Source organism: Centroberyx affinis, unplaced genomic scaffold (assembly GCF_046629955.1).
Source record: "Centroberyx affinis isolate AG114_WGS23_722 - 3 ecotype Tasmania unplaced genomic scaffold, CSIRO-AGI_Caff_v1 ptg001449l_1, whole genome shotgun sequence".
Classification (NCBI taxonomy): Eukaryota; Metazoa; Chordata; class Actinopteri; order Beryciformes; family Berycidae; genus Centroberyx; species Centroberyx affinis.
The window spans coordinates 125789-141257 of NW_027279923.1; the positions used below are offsets into that span (position 1 = coordinate 125789).

At 41.0% G+C, this 15469-nt stretch overlaps 1 protein-coding gene across 1 annotated transcript; it reads right to left on the reverse strand.

Moving 5' to 3' along the window:
- Positions 1–5297: 5297 nt before the first annotated feature.
- LOC139650162 (desmocollin 2-like protein) lies at positions 5298–14375 on the reverse strand. Its single transcript, XM_071526733.1, has 16 exons — positions 14119–14375; positions 13693–13783; positions 13350–13558; positions 13142–13246; positions 12549–12704; positions 12181–12325; positions 11928–12082; positions 11705–11839; positions 11217–11399; positions 10699–10946; positions 10322–10464; positions 8606–8827; positions 8104–8325; positions 7693–7808; positions 7239–7574; positions 5298–6726 (listed from the first exon to the last, which is right to left on the reverse strand). The coding sequence occupies exons 1-16, from the start codon at positions 14155–14157 to the stop codon at positions 6529–6531; spliced, it is 2703 nt and encodes a 900-aa protein (XP_071382834.1). The 5' UTR covers positions 14158–14375; the 3' UTR covers positions 5298–6528.
- Positions 14376–15469: the final 1094 nt, after the last annotated feature.

Consider the following 15469-nt stretch of genomic DNA (forward strand, 5'->3'; position numbering starts at 1 on the left):
AGGCTACGACATGCCTGAGATTTCCTCTCAGAAGATTCTTCAAAGCAACACCGCCTAACAAAAAGTGTGATCTGTAGTGGAAGCCTGGTTGAGGATAATGAACATGGGACAGACTGTATGATTCTAGCATGTGCTGCAGCCCGATCTCTCGTTTATTATACTACAAAAGTTCTGCTCAACAAAGATAAACAGATGTCTCGCACACCTAAACAGCCATGCGAGCTGGTTCAGAGGTGTGAATGTGGAGATGAATGGCCGCAGCAGTGGTCAACCTCATCCATTCTTTCGGTGCGATAATGAGTCGGAGGCTTTCGCTCACCGAGCTGTTGCCATGGTTGAGATTTGGTGGTGAGGCGCACGTTTGATGAATGGAGCAGCATGGCCCTGCGTGTTTCATTCTCATCACTGCAGGAGAAATAAGACCAAAGGGGAGTTTAAAAACTCATTTCTTTTGACTGTTCAGAGACAGCTGAAGATTCACATGCACACATACATTCACTCACTAACACATACCATGACTACTACTACACACACACAATTTCCTTTACCATTTATGTTTTGCCATTAGCTGTTTAGAGGAAAAATGAATGTCAACACCAGAACCATTTCATGTAGAAAATGTAATGTTCAAACAGTGTCAATGCATCCTCTCACTTCCCCTTCTATGCTTTTACCATCTGCGTCACTCTTGTCCTTGTGTCCACTGTTATAGATTACTACTGAAATGGGGCCTCTGTTCAGTAAAACCCACACAGCCTCATCATTTAAATCTAGGGAGAGAAATGACATGTTTATTCAGGCAATGCTTATGAAGGTCATCCCACACATTAGTCGTTTCGAAAGGATGGCGCCCTATCAGGTAATGGTCAGACATCTGTTATGAACACAGGTGGGACCCAAGCGCAGGACATGGACAGGGTGTTGAGGGTAAGGAAAAGGTTTATTGTAAGGGAGTATCTGGATGAGGGGCTGATGGCAGGCAGGGGCAGCTTGGAGGCTAGGAGGTGGCTGGCAGGCTGGCAGGCAGGCAGGGAGACTAGCAGGAAAACAGGCAGGCGGGTGATGGTCCTGGGATAAGAGAGGCTGGTTAGTCACAGGTAACACGGAGAAACAAAGTCACTGGGAGTTTAACTAGATCTGGCCTTGAGCGTAACTACCACTGTAGTTGAAACAACAATCTGGCGACAAATGGTTGAAGAGCCGGGGTAGATATACTGCAGGCTGATGAACTGATGAGAGGCAGGTGAGCAGACTGGGAGAGGTGATGAGTTGATGCAGACAGGTGTGCAGGAAGAGCAGAACCGGGAGCCAGGAGAACGAGGAAGGGAGACCACGCCCACGCCAATACACACACAAACAAAACATAGACAGAGAGAGAGACGGACAGGGGAGCACTGGGAACACAGGGAAGAGGAAACACAAGGAAACACTAGGGAATCTTCTGGGGGTACGGCCACGGCCGTAACAACATCAATACCAGAAAGTAACTATTGTTGTAAAACATATGATCATGGTTTTAGAAAGCTATTAATGGTTATTCATCTTTTGCATGCTGTTTTTAACCCCACTATAGTCAGTCTGATTGATTTTGAATAGCTTTAAGTATTTATCTCGAAAAACAAATGTTGGGGAGAGAAGAAAAATATAAGAAATGCATATTTGGACTGTGCCTAGGTATTCTACTGGAATATACTTACAGTGCCAATGAATTGAATGTATTAATTTAAAATGTGTACACATATTCTTTAGACTGTTTGTCACTTGAATCCTTTTGACTAATTAAGACACAGATCTCTAACTGGGGCTTTCCGCTGCTAAACAGATTTATCTAATTAATATGTAAACTGCACATTTAAAAGGAGCGTGGATTATGCAGACTGCAACTCCTGAGAGAAACACAATGGCCCAAACAAATTATTTAACAGGAAATTTAAGCTCATACATAATTAATGTTCAAGTAATTTAAGGGCATATTCTTCCAAAAGGTGAGAGTAGATGTTATGATGATCGCAGCACAGTGAGGCATATCATATGAGGTTGTAACATGATTAAAAGAAAAAAAAAAAAAAAACTTTTTTTTTCTCTCTTAATCATGTTACAACTTCGCTAATAGTTGATTTCCCAGATACCTGTATATCAAAACAATGTGATATGGATACCAGGAATCTGTGCGTCGCTATAGCCTTTGAAATAAAATTTTTATTTGTTATCCAGTGTCTTTGTTTATTTTAAATGAAATAACGTTCCATTTAAATGACAAGAGCATCACATAATCCCTCTTTAAACACTCTCTAAATTCTCTGAGATTAATGTTGCAGGGAGGAGAGAAAAGTATAAAATACAATAATCTTATAGAGCTGTCTAAATATTCCGATCACTAAAAATTGGAGTTTTTAAATAAACCTTAGTTCTGCATATGAATTTGTTGATAACTGTAGCCCATGATGCATCAGTCACACCCACATACAGTGTATTGGCACCAGAGAGCTGGAGGTGAGTTAGACTCTCACACCAGTTATAATGAACACGGAGGTGAAGCAACACATGCAATGAGAAGCCTGACCTTGTTAGAGAAATGACACTAAGCATTAATGAAGGGCACTGAGAGCATGTGATAACTGTACAGTCTAGCATATGCCACATCCAAACATGACGGGGCTTCTGTCACAGCCTGTCACATCACTCCTTTTTAACGCCGCTGTCGTGCCTCCACATCTTAATTGAAGTGATTTCAGGTGTTCAGTTACACTCGCGAGAGACAGAGGAAGTGTCTCGACTGAAATCAGCCACCTTCTAAAAACATGCCCCCCAGCCACCTCCGAAGAACAGAGCCAAGCGCAGATGAGAGGTAAGTGTGACACCTAGTGTCCCTGAAAGTTACAACACCTTGTAACGTCTCGCTATGAAGAACTATGATGAAATGAACCATACGTGACAGAATGGTGTAGTGACATACATTGAATCAATATAAAATCAATATAAAACATTCATAATTCCACACATCCCAATAATTTGAATGTGAGCTGCCATTGGGAAACTGACATTCACTGATTGAATTATTGACAAACCAAACTGAAGACTTGGTGTGGGTTTGTGCTTTCCCTGTACAGAACTGATATACAGTAAATTACTTTTTTCATGTATTTTATGAGCAACTAAACAGCCGTGTGGGAGTGCGCTTGTCATTTTCAACCATAAATTCCAAGGCCAAAGCCAACAGGGGGTGAAGAAGTTACTGCGGCCCTCAAGTGTGCTCCACGTTCTTGGCAGCTGAAGGAACCACTCCATATTGAACTCAGATGGAGCCAAGTGCCCTCAGACTCTCTGGTGGAGGGCGAAAACACCCTATCTGGAGATTGTTTTCACAGTATGCTGAAAACTAATTACAAGCAATAAATTAATTTCACGCTACTGCTTTAGAATTAATTGCATCTTTAAAGAAGTGACTGGAAGTGATGGCTCAAGCAGCAGCGATAAAAGTGGACAGACAAAGTGCTCTATTAAATTACGTGGCTTATCAGTGCCATTGCCTCACATAAGGTTGTACTTCATGATCCTTTAAAGAAACGCTCTAAAGTTCTGGCTTGTTGTCGTTTTAATTGCTGGAAAAGTATTTTTGTCACACAGCTCCTATAGCGCACAGCTGTTGGGGGAGTCGAGCATGTGCAGTCGCTCTTAGACATTACAGCAATGTTTCTTGTGTATTCTGTAACTAAGTTGTAGAATGAAAATATGTGTGAAGTCAGGACAGTAAGAAGCTGCTCTCATATTAAACTCTCACCTTCATTTTGAGCCCATATGGTACATTTTACACCCATTCAGTGGTAATAAAATAAAATGCGATAAAATAATGATTTACTGTCCAAATAACCCTGACTGCAAGGTGTCAATAGGTCATTATGTGTCCTAGTCATTAGTCATTGATTTGTAACAAGGATGAACTCCCACACCCACAACTGAAAGAGCAACATGACATATGCAGTACCAGACCCATGATAAATATATATGTAATGCATCACAAAAACTGGTTCTAGAAATATCTAATAATATGCATCATTATAGCTGTACTTTTGATTTGTGGGTTTCTAGAATACTAGTTATACAAAGATCATTTATTTCTGTAGAGAACAGTAACATCAAAAACTATTCATGGCTGCAATATGAGTTATAGAACTGTAGCCTGTGCTTGGAGTGCCTTCTTTAGATATTTAGGTTAACTGCTTATTTTCATTATTTTGAGTTGAGTGACTTTTCAAGATACTCCTAATTGGCCCCAGTGGGATTTTGAGCAAAAAACCCTTGATGTTCACAGCTCGTTCACATCCTCCCATAATTGTGACAGTATTATTGTAATCTGAGGAGATAATATTGTTGTATTTTTAACAAGATTTCAATGTTTGATCATAGCGAGAGACCAGCTTCATTCTGCGATTTAATTTCCTTTCCTCGCTTTCCGCTGTCATCTTTGATACTCGTCACCACAATCACATGACAGATGGCCCTTTCTGGAGCCTCTAATCATATTTTCAGCTTCAGATTTCAATTCATCAAATTGATACATGATTTGCATGTCATCTAAGCAAAAACACTGTGGATTGGCATTGTTCATGAACACCAGTGCTTTTTCTATATTAACTATAGGCTCAATAATCTATAATCTTCCTAAGCCTAATAAGATTTTAAGATTTGAATTTGAGTTTGGGTTTCAATGCATTTGTTATAGTGTATTACTTATTTATGGATGTCTGTGCATAATGCAGATAATCTTGTTATCCACAGAATCTCACCATTCTAAATCCAATGTTATGAATCATTTATTCAAAGTGATGTTGATTGGGCCCATAAGTGAACTTCTGTCACTGTGAGATCAACAGTTTGAAAGAGGATGGCTGAGAAAAAAAAAGAAAAAAGAAACTATAAGTAAGTGAATAACCTTGCTGTGCAGTCTGAACTTGGGATGCTGTCTAAGAGATTATAACAATTAAACTTGAGAGCTACAGGTATACTGTGGGCATGGATTAGATTGGATAATTATTAACAAGCCACAATACTGTGTGGTGAAGTGCACTGTTGCGGTCTGCCAATGAGTGGAGCTACATGTTAGCTAGAGGGTGAACAGGTTGGCACTGGGTGCAACATGACACCCTCGGTATTGTGCAAGTCTACAGAGAACCACACCCAGTGAATCATTCACCAGAGTGCAAACAGACTGAGCTGCATGAGTAACAGTTTCTCCGTCTGTTCTGATATATTGCTGTCTCTCTTTCTCACAAGGGGCAAAGTCAAAACAGCACAAGAAAGCTCTCTTCTTTTTATTTTACAAATTACTCTTTATAAAAAAACATATTTGTACATTGCCTAAAATCCAACTTGTATGAAAAGCATTTAAGTGCATTTTTGAGATACAATTAACATTAAAACAATAAAATAGATTTGTGCAATAACAATTACTTTTGTTGTTGTACTACAATGTTTTCTGGAGGAAGAAACAGACATGATCACAAAGTAATTTCCCCATCCGAATTACACTGTAGTAGGGTTGAAGAATTGTGTTGCTGTAAACACACCATGTACCATTGCCACTGTACCGCAAACGAACCAAGTGCACCAACATTCTCCGATGACCATGTAACACGAAATGAGAGAACACAACTCTGAAACAGGAATGCCAGGTGTGCATAACTTTGGGCGCTAAAGTCTCAAGAACACTTTCACTGACATTCTAGATGCACTATTTTTAGAACACTTTTTTTCTGGGAAGTCAAGTGTTTACAGTTAAGACAGGTGCAGGTGATGTGGATAACACCTCACTCCTCCCAGTCACACCCGTCTGCTGACTCTCACAAGATTAATGTCAGACTGTCTCAGTCACTTCAGTGACCCTGAGGGCCGTGACTACACCCAGTCAACAGGCAACATCATACAATGTATGTGTTTCCACGCCAAATAGGATTTGGAGTTGTACATACATGGAGTTGTAAAATCACTGTTAAATGACTCTTAGGATGAAATTTGATATGAAGCGCATGAAATATTGTCAAGGCCATTACATTCTTGTTTTAAAAAAAAAAAAAAAAAGAAACAATAAGGAAAGTGTACATGTTCCAACTTATTCAAATTTTGGCGACAAATTAAAAAGGCACACATGCAAAATGGTATAATCCACTGACCACTGGGAACATACAATACCCAAAACACCCAAAGTTGTTTACTAATTTATAATAAACCATGTAGCCCTTTACCGTATCAGTACAAATAACCAATATTAACCTGCAAAACAAAGCATCATAAAGCAAATAACAACAGGTAACACACAACACAACATATGTACAACTACATAGTTTTCAGTGCAAAGAGCTTTTACCAAAAAAACAAAAAAACAAGAGCAGTACAGTGTTCAGACTCTTACAAAACCTGTTTTGTTCATTTTCTCCTTCCTCCTCAGTGTCCTGCCAAGCATTAAGAATCCAGCAAGCCTCTGTACACCCTGTACAATCAAAATAAACACCATTTTTTGAGCTTCATTGTTCATGTTTTTGTGCAGACCTCTGCTAGAGTTTTGAACTTTGGCCCCAGTGTGTTTAGGAAGTCGAGGTCGTCGCTGTTGTCCTGGTCACTGCAGCATCCCACAGAGCCAGCTGTGGAGCCCACGCCCTCGAAACCGTACGAGTGGAGGATGTCATCTGCGTAGCGTCCCTCCCCCTCTGTCCCAAGATAGACCAACTTCTGCAAAGGCAAAGTGGAGGGGAGAGGAAGCGTGTTATTAGCCCTTGTGGAGTTAAGCCTGGGAAACTGACCGATGAGAGGGGAGATACTGTGCACCGTGTGATATTGCAGAATTGCTCAAGATATGACTGGCGGATATTACACAGTGAACAGACAAATAAGTCACCAACAAGTTGAGAAATATTAAAGTTTACAGTCGAGACCATCGTGGTTTAGACAATAAGAGATTACATTACACATGAGAATTGCCTAAGCTTTTACAGATAGGAAAGAGGTTATTAAACCTCAGAGAATGAAAAGTGTGCTCAGCTGGACACGTTTACAACACAATTCTGCCACTCTCAAATTGTGTGCTAACCTCCACTATCGCCCTGCCCCAGATTTATTTCTTTTCATGCATACATTTCTGCAACTACGGTAACTGAGTAATCAGGCAAACATTATTGCTTTGGTTCACCGTAACTTAGTTTGGTTAAAACAATATGTTAAAAACAATCCTGAAACAACATTACCTGCTGCAAATAGCGGCCGTTTGTTTGCCAGGCGCCATGAACGGATGAGTTTTGGAGGAGTCTGCTGTCAAAAGCCTGACTGCTGCCGACAAACTGACCCCCACCAAACTGTCCAGTAGCAAACTGGCTACCATCGTACTGGCCAGCAAAGTAGTCGTTGTGCGCATCGGTCACCATGATGCCACTGGACCTGTACAGCCCATTCTCCTGAGTGCTGAGGCCTCCGATTGTGCTTGAGCTCTTGTTCCCCAACCATCCTGCATTCAGCACAGAACCCTTCACCGAGCCTTTCACTTGTTCAATGCCAGTAGTGGGAACGATGATGAGATTTGAATCCTCCAGAGACGAACAAAAAAAAAAACAGACAATCAAACAAAACAATCAAATACATTAAGCAAAAAAGTAAGGATGAAAATCTGGCCAGGCAACACTTTCATTATTATTAGACACTTACCACTTCTTCCCCCGGGGCCTCGGTGTTTGATTTGAGCAAGATGCCACCACTGTCTCCCATATCTTCAATCTCCCACTTCTCGGGCTTTGTCACACAGAAAAAGGCAAGCAGTATACCTGCGATAGAGAAGCAAGCATCATGTTTGAACTGAGTTCAATAGAAGTGCATTTTCATAATAAACAGTACTGTACGTGTGGCAGGCATCACAAGAGTAAGATCAAATCACAATTTCAGGCCTGCAATACACTAATTCAGTGACAATGGGGAAACCTCAATAAAACCTTCAACTTTGCAGCACTCCTCCTGTACTTTTACACATGTTCAAAAAATTATTCTGTCTCTTTACAGGCTTCTCGTGAACTAGACAGTATGCACAATTCTGCTGGCAAGAGTGAAGCAGTTGGGACTCACCGAGCAGCAGGAGCAGGGCCAGAGGCAGCAGCATGGCCAGTAAAGCCAGCGGCCCTAATGACACGGAGCTTGGCTTGTCCAAGCAGGCTCCATTTCTGCACCGGCAGATCCTCACCGTCACCATCTGCGTTTTACCAGAGCCCTGCAGATCTTTCACCACCAAGGGAACAGTGTATATCCCTGTAGGAAGCTCTTTGGTCTGCTCCAGCGTAGCTGCCGTGTCTGAGGAGGAAACATGCCCAGGCAAATATTATGAACAGCCTTCAGTGTCTGCAAGTAATAGCAAAGTTATGCTCCGCAGAGTACTTTGGTATTGAAGTTAATATTTCAGGACAGATGGGAATAACTGTTCATTATGATGATTTAAACTGTACCATAACACTGTTTCCCTATCAAATACTTGACACCCTTTTCTCATTTCATTTAAAAAGGCACACATTGACAAAAAGGTAGATCAAATAGGTAAAGAGGCAGCGAGAGCAATCACAGCATAATCATCTACCATTAAACCGCTTCACAGCCCATTTGCCATCGTGGTTCTCCGCCATAGTGAAGCTGAAGGGGGCGGAAAAGGGAGCCTGGTCTTTGTCTTCAGCCACAGCCAGCACGGAGCCGAGCTCCCCGTCCTTCTCACACACCACCATGTCATTGGTGGGGAACTCTGGCATGTGATCGTTGACGTCCTCCACCTGAATGATGACTGTTCCTGTTCCTGTCTTGGAGCCTGAAACGCAGCAGACTTAATGTAAGACAAATGTGAGCAAGACAGTAATGAACTAGAACTAGTTAGAATTAGTTGGCGCAGTTGACGCAAATCTACAGTCTGACATCACTTGGGTGTTAATTATTTGGGTCATAAAATCACACAAGCATGTAGGATATGAGCCAAATTTTTACCATCACACCAGCAAACTTTGAGTATCCATAAATGACTTGCCACATCATCATTTGTGACCAGGGACCTCATTTATAAACGCTGTGCACGCACAAAACGCACGATACTTTCCGCACAAACGTTGAGATTTATAAAAAACAAACTTGATGTGAGAATGTGTGTATCTCTACGAAACGCGTACACACACGTCTGACGCACTGTGAAATGGCAACTCTGACGGCAAAGCAAGTGAAATAAAGGAAAATGTTTTAATTACACATTTAATCAATTCTTTACACTCCATATCAAATTACACAGACTTCTAATAGGCTAAAATCCCAGAGGAACAACCAGGCCTTAATCATTTATTTGTTGCTTTAGTCTATTTGCAGTGAACTGTCATTATGGGCTCATGAGTTGCGGTGAGTTGCTCATAAGTCCACTCAACAAACTTTTTTTTGGCTGGTGATACCCGAACTGAGGCCAATGTCTCTTTATCGTCTCGCTCCGGCTTTGCCATTTTCTCACACAAGCACATTTACATGCATAGCGATATTCATTAAGGGCGTTTCATTAACCATCTATGGTTAATTGTGGGAGTTAAGGGGGCAGAGTATGAGAGGCTCATGCATGCGTGTACTATTTCAAGATTATTGGGATTTTGAAATGGGGAATTACGCGGCAGTGTGAGTACGCACGGTTTTATAAATCTGATTATTTTTGTCTTTTTGTCTTTTTTTTGGTATGTTCTTCTCCTTTTGTGAGCATGTGAAGTTTCAGTGCGGAGTCTATGTACAGTTTTATAAATGAAGCCCCAGGTGTTCTCACGGCACAAAGCATGTCATGCCGGCTCTTGCTTTACCAATTTAATTATTCAGACAGATACCAACATGGGTGTGGTTGGTTTTGGCAATAACACAAGACTTGTCTTAACAATATCAGCAGATGACGTGAAGATGACACACTTGACACTGACACATCTTCTGTAATGACATGTGTAGACTAGACACTCCCATACCAGAGTGCATCCTATGTGTTTTTATGTAATGAAACATTATGGCTGGATATTTGCCATACCTTGAGGGAGACAATTAGTTCAGGAAACAAGTGTAAGTGTAATGAACTGGGCAAAAAGTCAAACACACTGTCACAGGCTGTTTGTAATTGCTTCCTTAATATTGTGGTGATAGAGGAACAAGAAATATCTAAGCTGGATCTTACACCATTAGAGCAATACTCTGTATTTCGGGTAACATGATAACAGTTTTAGTTGTGTATGCAGTCCATGGTTTGCTATACATAATTAAGTGACAACTGAGTGTATTGCATTTGACATAAACTTACTAGCATCCACAGCCTTCATGGTGATGTTGTAAATTCCATCCTGGACAAACTGGGACTCTCTGTCAATTGTGTTTGCAACCTTCAGCTCTCCTGAATTCACATCTACATTGATCCACGAGGCTGGATCTGTGGCCTTGTAATACCTGAGAGGTACAGTGGAAAAAAGCACTCATGTATTATTATCACATTCTTCAACTCAGCGGTGAAAGTCTGCCCTCAAGTGCTTGAGAGAAGTAAGAAAAACTTGTATGGGATTCTTGACCCAGAGCCGCAACTCCACCTTGTGTTGAAATGTAAGTAATGTTATTAGCTAAACTATAGGACAACAAAATGAATTCCTGTGCAGCATACTGTATCGAGAGAGTAAGAATCCTCACCTGATGCCTGCGCCGCTCTTGGTCTCAGGATCTACAGCTGTGTAACTTCCTATCAGTGTGCCGTTTTTTGCGTTCTCTTTGACAAGAAAGCGTACAGTGGGAGCTGTGAATTCTGGACCCTCGTCAACGTTGCCGACAGACACATCCACAGGGATGGATACCCATGAGGCCTTGGTGTCACTCAGCTCAGCTTGGTTACGCGCCATGATCTCCAGCTTCACGTTTTTGGTCTTCTCATAGTCCAAGGACTGGAAAAAGAGGAAGGTATGACGGAAATGTAGTGTAAATAGAAACTGCTCTGTCAGTATTTTATCAAACACATCATAGGCCTACGCATTTTGTAAGATGGAAGTCTGTATATCATAGTTAGATGTTTATTTAAAGCAAGATCTTATAGATAATAAACCAAATAACAGATCTTGTAAGCAAAAAGTATTACTACTACTACTAGTAATGACAATACAATAATAATAATAATAATAATAATCATAATGATGATAATGATAGAGCCTGCTCACCCCTGCATATAGAAGCCCCTCATTAGTTTTAGGGTCTCTTTCAATTCTGAATTTCCCGTTTTCATTTCCTTTTGTGATGACAAATTGGGAATTCCAGTTTGGTGTGTTTATCAGATCCTTATCCTCAACTGGAATTCGGAGGATGAGTTGTTCATTTTGGTTCTCCTCAATAGTGGCATCATACTAAAAAACAAAGAAAGTAGGCAAGGCAAGGCAAACCTTATTTGTGCAGCACATTCCACACCCAAGGCAAATTCAGTGTGCCGTAGGTTAATCACACTACATTAAATCACTATGAATTATGAAAAACAAGTTCTGAAAGTACGTTGCTTAACTTTCACGGAGAATGGTAAGAGAGGGATAATATAAAAATGCAAACTCTTATGTTTCATTCTGTAGAAACACAACAATGCAGTAAAATGTAAACACTGAGATATTCTCCATGTGTCTGCTGTCACAATTCTTTTAAGTAATTGCTAATCACTTACAGAAGCCTTTGTGAAAGTTGGAGGGTTGTCGTTGATGTCACCCAGCATGATGGTGGCTGTGGCTGTGTTGGAGAGACCATTCGCTGCGCCATCCATGTCTTTGATTTGTACTGTGACCAAATACTTGTCTTTCACCTAAAGAAGAAACGTGTCAAATTTTCACTTTTTTCACATGATGTCACATTATTGAATAAATCGTTAATGTAGTGGTGCAGGCCCTCACCTCTCTGTCCAGGGTGTTAGTTACTGTGGCAATGACACCTGTCGCTGGGTTGATGGTAAACAGGTCCGTTCCAGTCAAGAGAGAATACCTGATCGTGGTGTGGAGTGTCTTTTCCTGGTCTCTGTCAGTAGCATTCACTTTCCCCACCACTGTTCCTGTGGTGTAAAACACGATCATTTGTGGGTTACCATCCACAGCAACAAGGTCAAACATGTCTGAATCGCTGGTGTGATGCTTCTTGTGTGTTCCTCACCTGCCTTGCTTTGCTCCAGCACAGTAAACTGGAGTGGGTCTGTGAATGTTGGTTTGTTGTCATTCACATCATCAACGATCACAGTGACATCCAAAGGCAAGTCTGTCTCCTGGTTGGTGTATCTGTCATAAACTCTGGCCATAAACTGCGTGGAAAAGATCAATTTTATGAGGTTGACAGACTCAAAAACACAAAGAGTGTATTGAGTGCTGAATATTTCATGTCATGGTGGTATCCTTTTGATTTTCTATCTGATAAGAATAGCAACTTTCAGTGCAGTACAACAATGTCTTAAGAGTTTTATGACTAAATGAATTCCACCTTTAAACCTGTGATCAGTGTAATGAACATTATGGTCTTGCACTCACGACAATCTGTGGGTACTCTTCGCGGTCGACTGCCCTGTGGACGCTCAACATCCCAGAATACCTGTCGACTGTGAACACATTCTCTGGTTCCTCATCAACACCGGGTCCAGTGATGGTGTAGTACACGGTGTGAGTGGCTTGCGAATCTGATCCTATCTATACCAGGAAACAAACAAAAAATGATTCTTTCACTTGCATAACTTGTAATACGGTATATTGAGTCTAGTTAATGCAGCCGACTTTATTTGCTTTCAGTATGCAACACTTGGAAATGGATCAAGGGAGAAAAAAATGGGCAGGTTCCAACAGATAATTTGGAATTGCGGGTTAAAGGGAAGTGGAATGGAGAAGGAGATTAGCACTAAGTAAACACAAAGCAATGCACTCTATAGGCGTGCCTGGGTGTGTGAGGCACTTAATCTGGGAGGCACAATAAAGAACATGTGAAAAGCAAATGCAGCATCTTCACACATATTTTGTCCGGCCAACATGGAAGGATAAGAGAATTTGTGGATTTGTACTGAATGTGCTGCAAGAGTGAATGTGCTGTATTTATCCTATATACTATATGCTATATTTTCCAAGATTATTACCCTATCAAGTTGTTTCGGAAAAGGTGGGACATCATTCTCTATTATATTGAAGGGAGGGGGACTCCAGCGTCTTTTGGAGCGCCTCAGCAGACCCTTGTCCATCACCTGTCCCATGCAAACAATTCAGGAAATAAAAAAAGTGTGATTACTATTTTGAGCTATATCAATCAGTTATAAAGTGAAAAAAACATGGATCTGACTGCCTTACCATTCTTTTCTGTATTGTCCTGTGGACAAGATGAACTTCCATCTCACTTTTCTGTCCGCTCCTGTCCTGAGCCCAGATAGAAAATGTCCGCCCTCCGCTTGCCACTATAGTAGTTGACAATGCTACTATTGTTGTGTCACTTCCTACCGTGAAGCTTGGGTCACTTGATGTTAAGAGCAATGACTTGGGGTCACAGTGGTCGACTTCAACTGAAAAAGAAAGGGAAAGGTTAGAGTGAGTATTAGGCTACACAGGTAGGGGAACTCCAAGACTAAACGAACTGTAAAGGATCAAACTGTTGAAGAGTGTTGTAGACTAACATATTTACAGCGCAGTAGCCTACCTTTTGAGATCACATACTCAGGCGGGATCGTCTGTGGGACAAACACTTGTATAGAGCTGGGGAGTAAGCATGACTCCACACGGGACAGGACCTGAGGCGGGGAGACAGTTCAGGTCAAATAAATCAAACTAGGAAGATTATAATGCTGTTACTGTGCGTGGATTCTTACGCTTCTTTAGTACACTATGTAGGTTTCAAAGAATATCGAATGTATCAAAATTGTTACTGTTATTAATAAAAAATATATCCCATCCATCCCCATCCATACTGCTCTTGCTCTACGTCGTATCTTTCTTTTCTCTCGTTTTTCTGTAAGTTGCGACATAAAAGCTCAACACCGTCTACTCCCAATTCCAAAAAGGCTTGTGGGTAAAAAGTAAAAACGAAAACAGAAAAATGAAACTGGAATTACTTGGAATTACTTACCAATATCATACAAATGTGGAAAATAAACGCAGCCGTCATTCTCGTTAACGTCCAGTGGCTCTTAACCTGAGGAGGCGCAACTCTGTGTACTGCTGTAAACGCACTTAACGCAAAGGTGAATGCGCTGATATCAATCAGATCGGTGTGACAGATGGCGGGTGTCCTGTCAGACTCGGTCCTGGGAGTTTACGAGAATAAGCTCATCAGCCCTTTCACCTGCTCTCCCACGTTAAGGGCGGGCAGTTTCTCTAAGGCGGGCAAAGATTATCAGTCCACTGCTGGATATGACTCATTCTTTGTCTGACACACCTTGGCTGCCACACCCAGACGTTAAGCTTCAACACAGAGAGCAGCGAGCAACTGTATGTTTCTCTCTCTCTCTCTCTCTCTCTCTCTCTCTCTCTCTGGACACGTAGACTCCTAGAAGTTGACAGATATATGAGACTGATACTATATGAGACTGATACTATTGTTACCAGCAGGGGGAAACATTGCCTAAGAATCAGCCTAACAGGAAAAGTAATCCTATGAAAACTATACACTATATAATGTCCAGTGGGAATATTGTAGTTCTACCATATGAGATATAGTACCAGTCAAACGTTTGGACACAGGTGATTGAATGTACTATTTTTTTTCATGATCTTAAAGCCATTTTGATCTAAAGGCCTATGCTTAAATGCTTGAAATGTGTTTCTTAGACAAATATAAATAGTGAAGTTGATGCCTATGTATGAATTTCTTTCCAAAGCCTTTGCCTTTCCATCAAAGCAAAGGGCGGCTACTTTAGAGAATCTAAAATATAAGATAGTATTTTGATTTGTTCAACACTTTTTTGGTCACTACATAATTCCATTTGTGTTATTTCATAGTTTTGACGTATTTACTGTTATTCTAAAATGTGGAAAATAGCAAAAATAAATAAATAAAGAAAAATGTGGTGTATGCAAACTTTTGACTGGCAGTGTAAAAATACCATTATTATAAGGTCTCTATAACCTCATTATTGAGTACTAAAGACATGCTGTAAATCTGTATAGGAATATTATAGGAATATTGTATTGATTTTGATTAACGCTGGCCAAGACAGAGCTCTTTCAGTCCTGCATGCTGCAGAATAAAAGTGCACTTGTTTGTCTGTTTGCTTGTTTTCCCATGAGTATCTTGTCTAAGAAGCCTCACCCAGGTCTGCACTCTCAGAGACGATGACCTCCGCATGCCCCTCCTTTCTCAGCCTCAAGTCCACTGAAGCATGCTGGTAGGAGGAACAGAAATTGGCTCTTCGCTAACACCACAGGAATGTGTGTTGAATGGGGGAGGCTCTGCTCACACAGCACAGCTCACACTATCT

Excerpts from the sequence above, each read along its gene's own strand:
- LOC139650162 (XM_071526733.1), bottom strand. The coding sequence starts at position 14,157 with ATGACGGCTGCGTTTATTTTCCACATTTGTATGATATTG. Across the intron at positions 13,559-13,692 it reads TGAGTATGTGATCTCAAAAG|TTGAAGTCGACCACTGTGAC; the intron begins GTAGGCTACTGC and ends TTTCTTTTTCAG. Across the intron at positions 13,247-13,349 it reads GGACAATACAGAAAAGAATG|GTGATGGACAAGGGTCTGCT; the intron begins GTAAGGCAGTCA and ends TGCATGGGACAG.